The sequence below is a fragment of the Saccopteryx bilineata genome, chromosome 4 (assembly GCF_036850765.1).
Source record: "Saccopteryx bilineata isolate mSacBil1 chromosome 4, mSacBil1_pri_phased_curated, whole genome shotgun sequence".
Taxonomy (NCBI): Eukaryota; Metazoa; Chordata; class Mammalia; order Chiroptera; family Emballonuridae; genus Saccopteryx; species Saccopteryx bilineata.
Genome location: NC_089493.1, coordinates 143,923,573 through 143,936,557, shown reverse-complemented (window position 1 = coordinate 143,936,557; position 12,985 = coordinate 143,923,573). Strand labels below are relative to the sequence as shown.

The following is a 12,985-nucleotide window of genomic DNA, read 5'->3' as shown; positions in this document are numbered from 1 at the left end:
ATACTTAGGTTTATAATTGTTTGCTATTAAACTTGCCTTTTCATGTACATGTGCGCAGCTTTTGTAAGATAGTTGTGAGGAATGTCAAAGTATGTACATTCTAAAGATTTGATAGAAACTGCCACATTGTATCTCAGTAAGACTGTACAGATTTATGCACCCAAAGGTATGAAATTACTTCACCAACATTCTCAATGTTCAGTTTTTTTATAATCTTTAAAATATGTAATGATTTAAATTTGCATTTTTCTGATTATTGAGATAGAGCATCTTTCTACATTTACAGTGAATTGCTTGTTTATATCTTAAGCTGGCTTTTTCTTCCGATCATTTTCCTTTTTCTAGTTGATTTGTAGGCACTCCTAATGTTAGGTATTTTGACCTTTGCTTCAGAGTCTGTTGTCTTTGAGATTTATTTGTTTTTGACTATATTGATGTTTTCCATTTAAAAAATTTTAGTCAGACCTATTATTTTTCCTTTAAAACTTCTGAGTTTATAAATTTAAAAAAGGTTAACATCTCACAGAAATTTGTTTTTGGTTTTTAAATGAAGAAGAAAGATATGGCTCTCCTTATCACCCGGTGGACTAATAAATCCAAATGGTAACATGATTTATTGAATAATCTATATCACTGATTTGTGATGCCATATATAAAAATTCTTATAGATAATTGTGTTTCTGAACTCTTTTCTGTTAACTTCTGTAATTATTTCTTTGCTAGTACTTTATTGTTTCAGCTCTTTTAGATGCATGGTATACTGGCTCTCAAACTCAAATTTCTATTATAGGGTAAAGCAAATAATGTAAAAGTGAAAGGATGAAATAAATTACATACTGATTAGTGAACAGCCCTGCTATTCAGCCTCAACTTCAGTGCTGCTAGATATGAATTTGGTCCCAGTATTGCTAGAGATTTTAACTTATTTTTTACAAGAAGCCTGGAACCCAAATGTTTATGTAAATCTTCTGATTTAAAAATATTGATAGTTAAATCATAGTGTTTTACAAAACATTGGGCAGACAGTAATACATATATATATGAATACTATTATATATATTATATATACATATATATATGTATACTATTATATATGTATACTATTATATATATTATATATATATATAATACTATTATATATATATAATAGTTCATCCAGCTTTTCTTTGGCTTCTGGTTTGAGATCTTTTTAGATAGGTAACTGTATGTATGATGGCTAATACCACTCCCCCCCCCAAATAAAAATTTCTTGGCAGTTTTTTGCTTTTGTTTTTAGATAGATTTTAAAGTCAGTCAGCTTGTTGGGTTGTATTTAAAAGACCCTTCCTTGGGGTTTTTTGGGGACTTGATTAAATGTATAGATTAATTTGGAGACTGACAGTATTTAGTTTCCCATACCAAAACATCGTTTCTTTTCATTCAAATCTAGTTCTATGTTCATCAGTCAAATATTTTAAGTTTCTTCTCTTGGTCTTGAATATTTCTTGTTAAGGCATTTTTTTTTGTTTTTGTTGTTAAATTATATGGAAACTTTTTTAAAATCACATTTGCAATTTGGTTATTGCAAGTATTCAGTGAAAATACAGTGTTTTTAATTATATAATGTGATTTTTGAAAAGCAGTATTTCTCATAAGTCTGGGAATATTGCTGAATTTGAAGTTTATATTTGGAATATAGGCAGTTTAAAAAATTTTAAATTATAAGTAAAATTAAGACTCTTAGTTTACTTTTTCCCCAGATGTTGATTTGAATCCTCAGATGAGATTTTTTTTTACTAAAGTCTAATTACAAGTTAGCAACCTCAGGTTTCCAAATAAATTCCATAAAATGGCTTATCTTCAGATAGTTCCACTTGTGTCTTTTCTAGAAAGAAGCTTTTACTGTCTTTCAATCCTGATTAAATTACCCATTAGCTACCACATTACTCTGAGAATCTATTTGTGTAGTACTTTATCCTGTTGCTTACCTGATTATCTTTCAAAAACTGTAAGCTCCTTTCTGAGAGGAACTATGTCTTAATTGTTATTCTTTTTGTTGTTAGATCTCCAGTCCCTTATGTAATACGTAGCACATACACGTTTACAATCCATATTTGTTGAATGGAGGACAGTAAAATTGAAAAGTGGGCTCTATGATTCCATTACTTTAAAAATAAAACTGCAAAAAATAAATAGAACAAAACTGAAACACAATTTTGTGTTGAGCATGTTTTTTCTGTTAAAGAACCTTTTGGTGAATAACAGGGTTATGAAGAAAATATACAATTTTATTCTGGTTATTGAAAAAGTTTTAATCAGATGGTATTAAAGGATCAATTTGTTGTAAAATAATATTAATGTTCTAAATTAATAGAAGTTTTGTGTGGTTTGTTTTTTTTTCATTCTCTTTTTTTTATTTTCTGAAGTTGGAAATGGGGAAGCAGTCAGACAGACTCCTGCAGGTACCCGACCGGGATCCACCTGACATGCTCACCAGAGGGCGATGCTCTGCCCATCTGGGGCGCTGCTCTGTCACAACCAGAGCCATTCTAGTGCCTGAGGCAGAGGCCATGGAGCCATCCTCAGCGTCCGGGCCAACTTTGCTCCAATGGAGCCTTGGCTGCGGGAGGGGAAGAGAAATACAGAGAGGAAGGAGAGGGGGAAGGGTGGAGAAGCAGATGGGCGCCTCTCCTGTGTGCCCTGGCCAGGAATCGAACCCGGACTCCTGCACGCCAGGCCAATGCTCTACCACTGAGCCAACCGGCCAAGGCTAGAAGTTTTGTTTTAAGAAATTAAATTAAATGATAGATGTAGATAACTTTGTTAGTAACTTATGACCACAGCAGTGTAGTTTTACTAAACTTTTTCATTATGGAACTCATTAACTACTATGAAAATATGTGAAGACCAAATTTTATTATCACTGTAAGCTTCTCTCAACATGTCATTTTATTAAAGATTTTGTAGTATCTGGGAGTTTTAGAAAAATAAGTTACCAAGTTAAGATATACTTTAGAAATCAGAGCTCTTTTTGCATTCATAAAAAGTATAAAACTAATTGAGCTGAAACTTCATCTGCAATTTTGATAAGGTAGAGCCTTAAAAATACTTAAAAGAATCAGTGTCCAGTTTAGAAAAATTAACCTGTAGAGGAATGAAGCTAAATTAATTGTTTGTTATTTAAATGGGCATGATAAATAATAGCTTGTAGTTTTATTTCTTAAAACAGTTTTTGTCTCTTTGCCAGCATCAAACCAAATGTTATTATAAAATTAATGACTCTTCTAAAACAATTGACTTTCATTTTTAATGTAATTTTATAGTAATTATATATTGTTTAAAAATACAATTTTTTAGAACAGTTTTAGACTTACAGAAAAATTATAAAGTCCCCATAATTGGTGCTCTTAAGTTTCCTCCTTATTAACAACACTAGTGTGGTACATTTGTTAAAAATTAATGAACCGATATTGATAGTCCATACTTTGTTCAAAATTCATTAGTTTTGATCTGATTTTGTATCATTTTTACCCTCCAATTTTATTTTTTCAGTTGAATATAGTTATATTATTTTATCTGGAAAATAAGAAACTTAGTTTAATATTTTGCCATTGCATGGCTGCATTTTTATTTCTCAAGGAAATAAATTTTGGGTGTTTTTTTTTTTTTGTCTGATTCCCTTCTTTTTAGCTTACGAGGAAATATTTCAGTAAAAGCAGTTAAAAAAGAAGTAGAGAAGAAACTTCGATGTCTCCTTGCTGATTTACCACTGCCCCCTGAGCTACCAGGAGGAGATGATCTCTCAAAGAGTCCAGAGGAAAAGAAACCAGCAACCTTGTTACATAGTAAAAGGAGGCCTAAGTATGTGCTTGTATTCTTTCTGCTCTTAAACTGACTAGAAGTGATTCTGTGTCAACATAAAAATCATAAAACACAAAATTAAGATTTAAAATAAAAGTGTATTTATTTTTTCAACTTAAGTATATGAATAAACTCTTTAGAGCTATGAAAAAAATTAATAATTGCTTGCATACGTATTCAGAATGACTAATAAAACCAAATTGAATTTTCTTTCACAGTTTGTAATGTATGAATTTTGGGGGGAATTGTATTAAAGATAACTTTTATAATTAAGGTATGTATTTAAATAACATAGAATCACTGACATTGGGCATGGTGGAAGTCAGCATTAAGTGAGCCCAAACAAAATTAGTAATAGGCAAGTTCCTAGACTTTCCTTTGGTTTTTGTCCTTTGCTGTCATAACTGAATCCATTCTTCATTTTGCAAGAGATGGAATGGCGGAAGGTTTGAAATTTTTACTCCAAACTAGCTTCAAGTAAGTCCCTGGAAATAACTCTTTCTTTGAGACCTGTTCATCAGTTAAGTGAGGGAGAATGTTGTCTTCCTTTTTTAAAAATAAAAAAACAACTAAACCGAATGCAAGTGTGAGTAAGACTGAGTTAGATCTGATTTCAGTGTTGCTGTTGAGGTAGCACTGAGTGTAAGATGATTTTTCTGGTATGGAGTAGGAAGCTGGAAAACTTTTAAAATAGTCTTCCTTTGAGCTGTATTTCTTTACTTAAATTTGTTTCTACTGGAATATTAAAATACTATAAAATTACATATGTTTTTGAAAAAGGTCAAATATTTATCATATGTGTAATATACACATACATATACTTAAAGAGTGGATTTCTGAGCATTGATTTTATTACCATAGTTCCCCCATGTATAAGACACACCCTTTTTTGAAAAATTTGGGGTCTAAAATCTGGGTGTGTCTTTATACAGTGATTGTAGATTTTTTTTTTACTTGCATTTCCTGCTTGTTTTTGTGCTCATTGTTGAAGACAGTGATTCGTCATCAGACACAGATGAGGACAAGCTAATGGGTGAGAGTTTTGACAGTGATGAAGAGTTGTATGAATTTTATAGTGAATAAATTTTGAGTTCAGTAACTTTATGTAATACTTTTTTATTTCAAATTTCAGGCCCCAAAATTAAGGTGTGTCTTATACGTGGGAGCGTCTTATATATAAGGAAATACAGTAGTACTTTTGTATTCTTAGACTAAAAGTCTTTCTGGTGTTTTTATTTTTAAGATAATTTTAGCTATCATAATTCTAAATTTGTCATTAAATTTTTGGTAATGTTTGAAAGCATTTATATATATTATATATATAGAGAGAGAGAGAGAGAGAGAGAACATGAATAAAAAAGAACTCTGCTGGAGGTTGGTGAGAGAAATTTAACTCTTCATACTAATGTTGATTTTGTCCACTCACTGAAAAATGATCCTTTATTTCTGAAAGTCCTTCATATAAGCTTTACTTCTTCTCTTTTTCAGTTTAGTACTAGTCTACAGAAGAAGAGTAGTGTGGAGAATGATATCTTGACTTTCATGATAATTTATAATACTAAGTTCCAGAGTTACTTGTTTCAGATCACAAATGTGGAAGGGTAGGGGTAAATAAAGGATATAAGATTGGGTGGTGGGTGGATATTGAGTTTTTAACCGTTTGTTCAGTTTGCTTGGTTGTATATAAAAACTTCAGAACTATATTTGATAGAATATGTGGGCCTCGCTATGGTGAAATCAAAGAAAAAGATATTGACTGGGGAAAACGCTGCGTGGATAAATTTGATATCATCGGAATTATTGGAGAAGGTACCTATGGACAAGTATACAAGGCCAGGGATAAAGATACTGGTAAGAGTGCGAAATGCTGTGAATCTTTAGGTTTGGAATGTATTAATTGTGTTTCTTTTCTAATATATAACTTCAGGAATTTTCAAGAAAAATGTTTATTAACATGTTTTTGTTCTGTCTTATTTTATATATTCAGTTGTGTAAGAATTGAGTACATACGTATGAGTGGATATGCATATATTTATATTTTCTAAAACTGCTCCTTTAGTATTTGTGATTGTAATATGATGGCATTTAGGTTTCTTTTCCTTTAATAAATTCTTATGTTGTCAGTAATAATGAAAAAAGTATATTAATGTTACTAGTCTTTATAGTGAATTTTGTTATAGTAAGCTTTATGCAACACTTTTATTTTGGCCAAAATATTTTTTTTTTTCTGTAGAAATTACCTTCTATTTGGAGGCCAGATTTAGCACCTTGATCTTTCTAGAAGATAATCAGGAACCTGAAAGTTTTAAAAAGCCTTGAAAAAGAGGAAAAAGTAACTGTCAGAGGCTATATATTTTATAATACACTGAGCCGGAGTATAATCTTATAATTCTTTGTTGAAATAAACCAACAGTTTAAAATAACATAGCTATTTCAGGCTATTTAATACAGGGGAGACTACCTTATGCTTAGAACCTCCGGAAGGCAGTTACAGGATGGAATAATATTGATAATGATGATTCTGCATTATGAAAAAGAGATTAAATAACTTTTAAAGCTATGTAATAAAAAAAAGAATTATCCTCAAATTACACTTCTCTAAAAATGAATAAAGTATGTTTTAATGAGTAAAGAGATAAACATTCTTCTTAAGTAAAGAATTCCTTTTTTCTCCAAAGAAATAGAATGAACAGACCTTTATTATAGTGATGATTATTTTCTTACCATGGAATTTATGTGTGTGCATATGTGTCTTTTATTTAATATTTATGTTTTATCTGATTCAAACGCACATATCTAAATTATAAGGCTGTTTGTTTAGTGAATGGAAAGAGTACATACTTTTGCGACAGTGAAACCAGATTTTGAATCCCACTTTTATTACTGGATAACTGGGCAACTTTAGGCAAGTGAATGAATATATCTGACCATAGCTTCTCAGCCTTACAATCGACAGTTTTCTTATCTGTTCAGGGAGATTTTAAGCATATATTATATAAGGATATTGGATATATTTATCCTCTTCTCATTTACTTTTCAAAAATGGCAGTGTAATGTATCTACTCTTCTTCATAATGCTTTTTTTCATTAGTCTTGAGCATAAAATAATAATACATGTAGACCTACCCTATCTCTTTATCCAGTTGTTTGGTATTCCACAGTTTGGATAAATATCTTAAAATTTAATTTCTTGAACTATCAACGTTATAATGTATGTTTGAAACTAAAATATATTTTGTGGGTTGCAATTTGAAGAGCTTGGAACAAAATTATAAATTAAAATGAATTTAAAATTAAGAAAAATGTCATATGTTTTTTGTCAGCTAGTAACCTGACTTATTTAATTTTCTAATAGGAGAAATGGTAGCCTTAAAAAAAGTACGTCTAGATAATGAAAAAGAAGGATTTCCGATTACAGCAATTCGAGAAATTAAAATTCTTCGGCAGCTTACTCACCAGAGTATTATCAATATGAAGGAGATAGTTACTGATAAAGAAGATGCTTTGGATTTTAAGAAGGATAAAGGTATGTGTGCCTATTTGCATAACCAATATTGTGTACTCATGATTTAGCATTCTTGCAGATTTAGTTATAGATATGGACCATTTAAATAAATGTAGTTGAGTAGAAGAATTGATTTATTTATTTCGTGGTTTTTGATTCACATAAGTAAACATAACAGCACATTTACCAGTATCACACGAATAGTACTTGGTATTTCGAGCATCACTGTATAATTTTTCATCATCTTTGTTTAGTGATTGAGAAAGAGTTTATGGTAGTATTAGAATATGTATACCTTATATTTTCAATGTTATAATGTCTTAACATGCAAGGAAATTTTATGGTAAGCTTATTATTTCTGAAAGTCTGGAGGCAAAAATCTTACCTGAAATTGCATTTAATAAACTGCATCTTGTTCATGGTTGGCTTTTAGCAGAAAAGCTGAAAAGAAATTGGTACATTTTTTATAGTAATGATCATTAGGGCAAATAACGGGTGAAAGGAAGGTTCTACTGCCAGTAGGTTTTAGATCTCAGAGAGAGATTTTGGAGCCAGTGCTGACTCCTTTACACTCTGATTTTTGAAGAGCAGAATTTTTTTTCTAACTATGTCTAATATAAAACAGATTAAAGTATAAGGTTCTGATTGAACATGGTATTTAGCTTCTGTCTGTACTAAATAACACACACAGACACACACACACACACACAAAATCTTATTCTGGGAACACAGTGTAGAATGATTGCTATAATACATGGTAAGTGTTTTTGTATAACGGAATTTCTGTTTGAAAGTATTCTATATTCATTATGGAGATCATAAGAATTATTGTTTTACTTGATACTGTCACTTCCATTTGTTTTGTCCATGATAATGCCCATATTCCTTAACCTTACTTTTAACCTAGTTTGTATTCTTAATTATATGTTTCATTACTTCTTACTGTGTAGTTGAAAGTATACTGGTTTGACTTAAGCTAGTATGTCTGGGATTTGTGACGTAGCTTATTAGCAGTGTAACCTTATTAACAAGGTTTTTAGCATCCTGAGCCTAGCCTGCTATTCCTTCATCCATTAAAAGGAAACATTATTTCTCTTACTGTGCAGTAAAAATTAAACTTTTATACTTGAGGGTTGTGTGGAAATATTGCTTATCATTGACCTTATACTATAGCCAAATTAATATATAATATTTGCTTTTTTTCCAGCATACCTTGAACCTCCTGCTTTGATCAGTGGGGTCATGCCACCTACCTGTCTCTCCAGTCCAATCTGTACCATTTTTCTGATTGCTTACCAAACTTCAGTCATAGTAGTCTTTTGAATGATCACATATACCAGTGTACTTCTCTGCCTTAAACATGCTGCTTTTCTGGACTTAAACCCACTCCCAACACACACACACACTTTGAGAGGTTTCACTTCTCACCCACTAGGTCTCAGCCTTATGTTGCTTTATTATAACCAATCATCTCATTTTCTCCTGTATATAGACCACCATTTAAGAGCCCCAGATAGTCTTTTTCTTCATAACTATCAGAATAACTGTATTGATTTGCTACTTACTCGTTTTCTGCATAAAGATGGGAACTATACCTGCTTTATTCACTGTTATAGTCCCCTACCTAGCTCAGTAACTGGACCACAGAAGGTACTGAATGGCTAATTGCTGAATGAATAAGTGAGCTCTACTTACTATGATCTTGTCCATGCTTTAACATTTTTAAAAACGACTACTGGCCGTGAACATATAAAGTATTTATGGCTTCTATAATATAAAGTATATATTTGTGGTCATAATTTATTCTCCTTTCCAGAAATCTTTGTTTTTTGGTTTGGTTTGCTTTGGGTTTGATTGCTTCATAGTGCATAGCACTGTATTTTGCAAATCATATATTTTTATGTATTTTTACCCTCCTCTTACGTTTCCTCAGCATAATTCTGTTTGTAATTATATTAGATATGACAAGTAAGAAAGTGTGTTATTATATGAGAAGTTACATTTAGATGCCAGTTATAAGTTAAATGTATTATAACAGTATGTGAGAAAGTATAGAATTTAAAAGATAACCCCTTTTCAAAATTATTTTATTGAGGTATAATTGACATATAATATTATATTGGTTTCAACAATTCAATATTTGTACATATTGTAAAATGATCACAGTAAATCCAGTTAACCTCAATTGCCATAGGCCACAAATTGTTACTCTTGTGATGAGAACTTTTTAAGATTTATTCTTAGTGACTTTGAAATATACACTTCAGTATTATTAACTGTAGTCACTATGCTGTGTATTGTACATACCCCCATGACTTACTTATTTTATAGCTGGAAGTTTGTGCCTTTTGACCACCTTTGCTCATTTCACCTATGTCCTATCCCCTGCTTGTGGCAACCAGCAGTCTTTCACTTACCATAATGTTCTCAATCAAGTTCCCTCCATGTTGAAGCAGATGTCAAAATTTTCTTCCTTTTTATGGCTGAATAATATTCAATTGTATATATACATACCACATTTTATTTATTCATCTTTTTTTTTTTGTCAGAGAGATGGATAGATAGTGACAGACAGGAATAGAGAGAGATGAGAAACATCAATCATTAGTTTTTCATTGCAACACCCTAGTTGTCCATTGATTGCTTTCTCATATGTGCCTTGACCTTGAGGCTACAGCAGACCGAGTAACCCCTTGCTCGAACCAGCGACCTTGGGTCCAAGCTGGTGAGCTTTGCTCAAAACTGGATGAGCTCGTGCTCAAGCTGGCGACCTCGGGGTCTCAAACCTGGGTCTTCCGCATCCCAGTCCGCACTCTGTCCACTGCGTCACCGCCTGGTCAGGTTCATTCATCTTTTGATGGACACTTATATTGCATCCATGTTTTAGCTGTTCTAAATAATGCTGCCATGAACATGGGGGCTGCATATATCTTTTTGAGTTAGTGTTTTTGTTTCCTTTGGATACATACTCAAGCAGAATTCTTGGATCATATGATAATTTTATTTTTTATTTTTTTGAGGAACCTCCATACTATTTTCCATAGTGGCTGTACCAGTTCACATTCCCATCAACAGTGCACAAGGGTTCTCTTTTATCCATATCCTCATCAACAATTGCTATTTCTTTCCTTTTTGATAATAGGCATTCTAACAGGTATCAGGTGATCCATAATCCTTTTTTAAATGAATCTATTAATTTTGATGGGAACCATCATGAGGCAGCATGATTTAGTAAAAGGGAAAAAGCTTTAGAGGCCTTGAGTTATAATCCTGACCATGCTTAGCTGTGTGACATTCTATTAATTGTGATTGCCATGGTGAAGCAGAAAAGCAGTATGGGAATTTGGATTTCATTTTATATGAGAATTCATAAGATTTTAAAAAGTGAAACTATGTTAAACAATTATAATATGAAAATTATAAACAACAAAATCAAGTAAAATATAAACTTATAAAAATATAAACATTTGCTTTATAACACAAGCCATTGACTGTATAAGAATGGCAATATAGCCTGACCTGTGGTGGCGCAGTGGATAAAGCGTCGGCCTGGAAATGCTGAGGTCACCGGTTCGAAACCCTGGGCTTGCCTGGTCAAGGCACATATGGGAGTTGATGCTTCCAGCTCCTCCCCACCTTCTCTCTCTGTCTCTCTCTCTCTCCCTTTCTCTCTCCTCTCTAAAAAATGAATAAAAAAGTTAAAAAAAAAAAAAAGAATGGCAGTATAAGCTCTCACTTGATGATGTCCCACACTACCCATCTTTTAGTTAAGAAGCAGTCTCCTCACATCTGTAGATGCTCAAGTGCACTTGCACTTTATCCTAAAAAGTCTGTCCACTCTGGCTATGATTAAACCCCTGTTCTTACAGAGGCAGAAAAGAGGAAGAGCAGAGTATGGTCCTGCTGCTTATTCATTTATTTCTTAATCAAGTGAGAGGAAGGGAGGCAGAGAGACAGACTCCTGCATGCTCCCTGACTCAGATCCACCCGGCAACCCCCATCTGGGGCTGCTGCTCTGTTACTTGGCAACTGAGTCTTTTTCACACCTGAGGTGAGGCTATGGCGCCATCTTCATTGCCCAGGGCCAACTTGCTTGTTTGAGCCATGGCTACAAAAGGGGATGAGAGAAGAGAGAAGGGGAGGGGCAGGAGTGGAGAAGCAGATGGTTGCTTCTCCTGTGTACCCTTACTGAAAATCGAGCCTGGGACTTGCACATGCGGGGCTGACTCTATACCACTGAGCCAACTGGCCAGGACCAGGTCACTGCTTTAACAAAAGCTGGCTTGATGAAAAGATTCTCTAGTTTTTGCTGCCACCTAGAAGACTTTGGAAATTTGAGTTGCACTTTAGTCCCCAAAGATGATCTCTACATCTTATATAGTGAATTCTCACTCCGTGGGCCTTGCAAACCAGGAACTGGCTGAGGGAGTTAGAGCAGTGTCAGGTGGCTTCAGTTGTGTCACAGTAGGAGGCGACCACAGCTTGGTATTTGGAATTGTTAGTAACCATGACCATGCTTAGCATTGTCTAGACCTTTGTGTAATCTAGGTTGATGCCCATGCTGACACCAGTACACCCCTTACCACTGCATCTGGAAATTTCCATGGATAGTTTCATTTCTCCTCAGAAAACTGCAGGACAAGGTACCACAGCTCCCGGGATTCTTCTGGATCTGACCTTGTACCTCTTCCCCAAGTATCGTGTATTGGTCTAAGTCTAAGAGATATGAATTCTTCTGAAAATTTTATTTTAAAAAATTGTCGTATCCAGTATTTTTTCATGAAAGGAATAGATTGACTTGGTATCCAGAAGGCAGTAGAACAGACATTCAGTCTGTTAATTGGCAAAAAAAACAAAAGGCCAGTTCATCTCATTTTTGATATTGATTCATTTGACCCTTCACTGGCTCCAACTACAAGAACCCCTGTGAGAAGGCATTTATATTACTGAGGAAATACACAATACAGGGTTGCTGTCAGCACTGGATCTTGTTGAAGTCAGTGTTTGGTTGGCTGCTTCAGAGGAGCCAAGGCTACAACTGGCCTGGCAGTGGATGTGATTGCTCAAAATTTTGATAGTTAGATGAGGGAGGGCACTATAACCAACTTTCTACCCGGAGTTCACCAGCTGAATGAGAAAGTGAAAAACCTGTGAGAATTTACTGTGTGCTGACACGTGTTGGTCACAATGGGCATTCCAAAGTTGTGAGGGATTTGAGGGAACAGATGCTACATGGTCATCTTGGTCAGTATGCCTTCGTGAAAACATTTGTACTTTCTCACAGCTGTAAGGTTTCCTTTCACTCTCCAGTTTGGTGACCAATAATACTATGCTGTAGAAGAATTTGGTATTTTGCATTTCACTGGCTGTGAATATGTTAGAGTACTATGTAAATTTAAAGAAGTCATAAATAGCATTTATATTACCATGGTTTAAAAAAAAGAATACCAGCATAAAATAATTTTTTTTAAAGTTGGCTGTACTTAGAAATGAATAGAATCATGAAAAATTGAAAATAAAATATTATTTGGTGTTAAAAAAGAAGTTAATTGTCCTTAAGAAAACAGGGTTAAATGATAATACCAAATCATGGGCATATTTTTGTGTAAAAACTTAGAAACTATGCGCTGTCCGAATAGC

At 33.5% G+C, this 12,985-nt stretch overlaps 2 protein-coding genes and 1 pseudogene across 2 annotated transcripts in view; 2 read left to right on the top strand and 1 right to left on the bottom strand.

Moving 5' to 3' along the window:
- The window catches only part of CDK13 (cyclin dependent kinase 13), a 128,996-nt gene that overhangs the window by 35,499 nt on the left and 80,512 nt on the right, over window positions 1-12,985 (top strand). Inside the window, exons 3-5 of the mRNA XM_066272102.1 lie at window positions 3,670-3,840; window positions 5,552-5,691; window positions 7,196-7,366. Of these exons, the coding sequence (XP_066128199.1) occupies window positions 3,670-3,840; window positions 5,552-5,691; window positions 7,196-7,366 (482 nt within the window). The remainder of the gene's footprint in view (window positions 1-3,669; window positions 3,841-5,551; window positions 5,692-7,195; window positions 7,367-12,985) is intronic.
- MPLKIP (M-phase specific PLK1 interacting protein) overlaps window positions 7,731-12,985 on the bottom strand; it is a 146,133-nt gene continuing 140,878 nt past the window's right edge. Inside the window, exon 3 of the mRNA XM_066272112.1 lies at window positions 7,731-7,786. Within this exon, the coding sequence (XP_066128209.1) occupies window positions 7,775-7,786 (12 nt within the window). The 3' untranslated portion in view covers window positions 7,731-7,774. The remainder of the gene's footprint in view (window positions 7,787-12,985) is intronic.
- LOC136333998 (arginase-2, mitochondrial pseudogene) lies at window positions 11,572-12,656 on the top strand (annotated as a pseudogene).